Source organism: Caenorhabditis briggsae (genome assembly GCF_000004555.2).
Source record: "Caenorhabditis briggsae complete genome, chrIV, whole genome shotgun sequence".
Lineage (NCBI taxonomy): Eukaryota > Metazoa > Nematoda > Chromadorea > Rhabditida > Rhabditidae > Caenorhabditis > Caenorhabditis briggsae.
The window spans coordinates 6,794,784-6,800,449 of record NC_013487.2 but is presented as its reverse complement, the minus strand read 5'-3'; the positions used below and the strand labels follow the sequence as shown (position 1 = coordinate 6,800,449).

Sequence of the window (5,666 nt, the reverse complement as noted above, 5' to 3'; positions counted from 1 at the left end):
CCAGGACAAGACGGAGGAGCTGGAGAGAAGGGAATTTGTCCAAAGTATTGCGCTATCGATGGAGGAGTTTTCTTCGAGGACGGAACCAGAAGAAAGTAAACAAATCCTTTTTTGTATATTTTTGGAATAAATTCGATTCGTTTACCTCCGGGTTGGCTTATTATTTGTATGAGAGTGATCTAAGTGTCTTAAAAGATTAGGATCAGTATTTCAGGATGATCTAGCTGTAAAAGCATTAGAGCTTTCATGAGTGAACTGGAACAAAATCATAAAACGATCAACCCAAGAACTGTTAAATGAAAAACAACAATTTCTGAAATGCAAGCGAATACCTTTCTTTTCCAGAAATTTTTTCAAACGAAGAACTCAAACTAGAAACTAGGAACTTGTCAGATTTAACTAAATTGAGACTGCTCATAATCATGTTGCGAGTGTTCAAGGCATTTTTGAGCGTTCGTAGCTCATAATTGAAACCCTTGGAAAAACGTAAAAAAGACAGAAACTTTTAGTAGAATGAAGAATATCTGTATTGCAATAGCTTTTTATTGATCAACTGTCGAAAATGAACTACACTTTTAGACGGTATATTTTCGAGGCGCAACGTGTTGTTCCCTTTTCGGCAGTCACCGCCCCGCCGGTGGTCCGTTTTTCAGCAACCCCCTCTTTCTCTGCTATTGGAACCATATTATATGATAAAGAGCTCCATACTGAAATGTGGTTTTTTTGGCATTCAGGAATGTTTTTTTTACCAATTTCTGACACCTCCTACTTGGTTCTTTATCATTAAAGAATGGAAATTTATGTTAGTTGGAGAGGCCACCGAAATTTTGGAATTTTTTTCGGGTTCTCGGTGTTCCCAGTGGAAGGAAAACAATCCGTTCCAGTCTAAGCATATAATTTTAAATAAAAACTGAATATTCTAAAAAAATCACAGTTAAATAAGTACTGAAATTCCCAAATATCAGCAAAATTCCAAATGTTTTCTCTGAAATTTTTTTTTCGAGAATATTCATTTTCCAATTTTAGGCTTGGGCTGAAACACCCTTTTGCATGAAAGACTATCTTGAAAAATTGCGCTAAAGTTCAGACAATTTGGGTGCCTTTTGGGAGAATTCTAAGAATTCAAAACAGAATTAGGGAAAGAATTGTTGTGAGCCATCTTGACTTTTTTCTTGGGATTCGTCGAATTCCATAATATTCCATAATATGTTGTATCTTTTCTCATGTATTTAAATGGGGTTTTGAGAAAGAGTAAAATTATCATTCATTAAATGTGCTTAACCTTTGGTGAAAAAAAAAGAAAACAACTGGGAACATTAAATGGAATACAACGGTGTCTTGAAGAGAAAAAAACGGTAAAGAAGGAGAAAATCGATGAGCGCCTAGAAGAAAGTACAACAGAGAAGCCAGAATTGGACCTCTGACAAAAACAAAAAAAAATGTACAGTACAAAAATGAGTAATGGGATCAATGGGTCGCGAAATGTACAAATAATACAAAAAAGAAGGAGATTGAAAAGAAATTTTATAGAGAGAAAGATTAGGCTGGTTTATAGAACCCTTTGAGATCCATCCACTCCTTTACACTACGATGAACGCGTTGTTGAACATTGGGTCTCAGACACAATCTCTCCGTAGCCGATTCCAATTTACTGGAATTTCGTCTCACATAAAATGCAGCATCACTAGCCATCTGTTCCAGTCTCTCCTGGTCGATTTCATCAAGTCCATAAGCGTAAGTCATGTATGGGTTGAAACGATAATAGACGGATTCTGGAAGCATATCGTGTACATTCATATGAACTCCTTCTGTGTCAGTAGCACTGTCAATAATTCGGAGAAGTTTGTCTTGGAATGATGTGGAGAATACGGTAGGTGTTGGCTCCACAGACGTCACAGTCCGTCCATTTCCCACCGACACCACACAATTTATTGGCTCATTCGGCCACAGGAGTTTAGTTTCGTGATAGGCAATGGCAGTTGGGTTGTTCGCATAGACTCCTCCGTCTTGAAGCAGAAGATTGTCTAACTTGACTTCTGAGAAATAGAGAGGAGCCGCCGCAGATGCTTGAATTGCAGTCCAGAGGCAGTGATCGGTGCCACCTCGATAGTGAGAATCACGTCCAGCTGGATGGTCGTAGTTTCGGAAGACGTAAGGCTGTATCGTAGGTAAATTAACGATAGAAGAAATAATGGCCAATCGTGGAGTATGCAATTTTTTCGAAGTATTGATCATGGTCACTTCCTCTCCAATCATTTTCTTCAGAATGCTGACCCATAGATTTGTGTTGTAGTACGAGTGCTGCAGAATCAGTCCCATTCCTCCTTGGAATTTTCCTTGTGTGAAAAGCTTCTTCGAAACGTCCATATAAGCTTCTCGACACTCTGCCACGGAATAACCTTTGACTGTGAGCAAGGCGGCAATGATGCTTCCAGTTGAGACTCCGCAGATCATGTCGAAGATTTCACAGATCTGGAAATTTGTCTTTTTATCAAAACAACTCGCATTCTTTTGTCTTTCCTATCGGGAAGTTATTTTTGGGTTGACAGTCTGTTACAGTCACGTGGGATTGGAAAAAAATGGAAACAATTTTTCAGAAATAAAAACACTGAAATTTTCAGACAGTCCAAAATAGAGTTTTTGATGAAAATTGAGCGAATTGAAATGTTCAAAAGAAAGAGCAATTTTTGAAAAAAAGTGTTGAGAAATTTTGAAAAAAAGGGAATTTTCGAATTCACAGAAATTTCATTTTTTGGTTGAGCAAAAGGAATCCGTTCTTCGTTTTCTAAACTACAGTAATCCCACTTCAGATTCTCACCTTTTTTCCAGACAACTTCTCAATTTTTTCCAAAACCTCAAGTCCCATCATTCCACGTGTTCCACCTCCATCGATCGACAAAACATTGACTCCTGAAACCATTTCATTTGGGATTGGACCCAGTTTTGAATAAAATCTCACCTCTTCCTTTGGGTGGTGGCTGAACTCCAATAAGTGTGAGACACTGTCTCGCTTCTTCTTTCAACTGATCACTCGTTCCGTATATCACCATTTCCAACAGCTCGGCAACCAGACGTTGCTCCTGAGCGGCAACAATCCGTGTCGGTGGGAATGCCATAATGTGTTCGGAGAGGTCTCGAACTCGTGTCAATCGAGACGTCGCGGTTTCGGATATCAGGATTTTCTTGACAAGAGCTCGTGTCTTGGCAGTCACTTCTGATCGGGATACACGATTTTCGTTGGATTTTTGAATGATTCTGAAAGTAATTTTTTATCTTTTAGATTTTTTAATTTACCGTTATAACTGTAATAGAAGGGCTCCCTGTTACCCTATTTAACAAGATACTGAAATCTTTATCAGGAGGTTCCCTTAACTTTTAACTTTGAGCCAATTTATTTCGGTTTCTCTCAAAATTATGGAAAAGCTGTTAACTAACAAAATGTTTATCAAGTTATCACAAACATTTTATCAGTTGACCATCTTTTATAGGAATCGAGATAATTGAGCTCAAATTTGACAGTGTGTGGGCCATCTATTACAGGTTTTAAGGTATTTTTCTTTTTGTTTTTTAATGACTGAGAATTTTTTGACAATTTAAAACACTCACTGTGTCTTTGATTCCACTTTAACAGTTTCCTTGGCTATCGCTTTCGATGTTCCGACGCTCAAATAGTTCAGTGGATTCTAGAAATCCTATTCTATTTTTATTCGATTTTTTAAAAATTCAACTTGCCTCTACTTTCGACACAAAACTCTTGAACATATCCGAAATGTAGGCATAACTCGTTGGAACTGCAGCTGTGGCTCCTGATGGACTCGCGGATGCTCCTGGTGGTGTACTCGCTCCCCCTGAAATACTATGATTCATAGAAAATGTTCAATTTGAAGTTATTGAATACCTTGTGAATTGGAACTGCTGAAAAATGGGCGTTCTGTGGTGCTGGAGAGAACATCGACAGAACGTGAACGTCGACGGAGGATGGGTAGTGTTGATCGATAGATAAGTGTACTTGTGGTGGACATTCTGGAAAAAAGATATTCCACATTTTATATTAAAAAGTATAAAAAAGAAAGAAGAGAAAAAGATAGAAAGAGGTCTAAAATTATAATGAGGAATATGTATGCTCGCTCAAATGGAGTATCTAGCTCAATTGGGTCAAATCAAAATTTTCGTAGAGAAAGAGTGTCAAAAACCAGAAAGTTAAGTGAAAACTATGTGATAAGCGAGATAACTGACAAAAGATGAACAGAAAGTTTCTCACTTTCTTTCTTTCTCTAATTCCTCTCTGTTTCGCCCAATATTTCGGGTCATCACAGAACATGGGCGAGTGGATCACGCCACATTCGTCCCGTTTCGTTTCAACCCCAACATCTTGCACTAGCCGCAGCTGCATCCTTTTTCAATCTGCGTCTCCATGTTAACCCGGAATCTCTCTTTTCGTGTTACTATTTCTAATTCGCTGTCTCTCTCTTTTCATCATGAATATATACAAAGGAAAAGGACAGACTGCACTGGGAGGAGAAGAAACACGTGGTCTGGGAGACGGCATAATGGAGACAACGTGATACTTGTCGTCATCTAGAAAAGCTATGGGGGAACCCACACCACGTGATGTGTCAGCGGTACTTTAGGAAGACAGAGAAAGTTCGAAATGTTGAGTCACGAATGGATGGAATGTTCGAGAAAAAGAGCAGTTGTTTGGAACAATTGTGTTTTGAGAGTTTGATCTTTGAAGATAACTTCAGTGTTCAGTAAATCTAGCAGTTAGCTAGCTAGTTACATCTCTATTTTTGAGAACCGATAGACCAAGAATTGGACATTTGTCGTTCTTTGGGGACAGAAGTGTTTGGAACAACTATGAGCCTTTTAAAACAGAATATGGTACCAAAAATAGCGATTGATTTGGATGCAAGAGGAATAACTGCTGAAACAAAACAGGAATGAGGAAGTGTGAGAATTAAAAAATGGGAAACAGGATAAAGGTACTGTATTTCCTCTAATAGAATCCCACCCAAACTTCGAGCTCAATTACATCGATTCCTGTGAAAGATACTAAAATTTTGCCAATTGATAAAACAATGTTCATATTATGATATATATATTTTATAATTTGAAAATGTTTTGATACCTTTCACATGAATCGAGATAATTGAGCTTAAAGTTTGGGTAGGATTCTATCAGAGGAAATACGGTAACTTTGAAATTAATTGGTTTACGTTAGAGAATCGTATGAAACCACAATCATCGAAAGAAAGTAACCAACCCCTAGTGATGTTATCATATTTACAGATTCTATTATTTTTGCGGTCTCCTGGAGGATTATCCCACAAATCTGACATTCTTGAGGATCTACTATGCGGAAGATTTTTCAGAATACTTCCATATAGGAGGAACGCATTTCGCTTACTTTTGAATATCAAAAAGCTGAATTCATTTGTATTCAATACGCGTCGTAGGTGTGCCAGACTTAAGCTTCTATTGGATCTGTCAATATACCTTAAACACTCTAACAGAGTACCGCCCGAACATAAAGCTTTGAGATCATATACGTTCATGTGAAAAATATCAAAATGTTGTCAATTGATAAAATGTTCTTGATATGATAATTAACATTTTGTCCGTTGACGACTTTTTGATGCCTTTCACAGAAGTGGAAATATATGGGC

General features: G+C 37.8%; 1 protein-coding gene across 1 annotated transcript; it reads right to left on the bottom strand.

The window, feature by feature from the left end:
* Positions 1–1,539: 1,539 nt before the first annotated feature.
* On the bottom strand, positions 1,540–4,022 carry CBG05480 (the record flags this gene model as incomplete). The annotated part of the gene is made up of 6 exons (XM_045235385.1): positions 1,540–2,472; positions 2,819–2,910; positions 2,960–3,255; positions 3,607–3,683; positions 3,733–3,848; positions 3,899–4,022. 6 exons carry the CDS (start codon positions 4,020–4,022, stop codon positions 1,540–1,542), a joined length of 1,638 nt encoding a protein of 545 aa, XP_045092957.1.
* Positions 4,023–5,666: the final 1,644 nt, after the last annotated feature.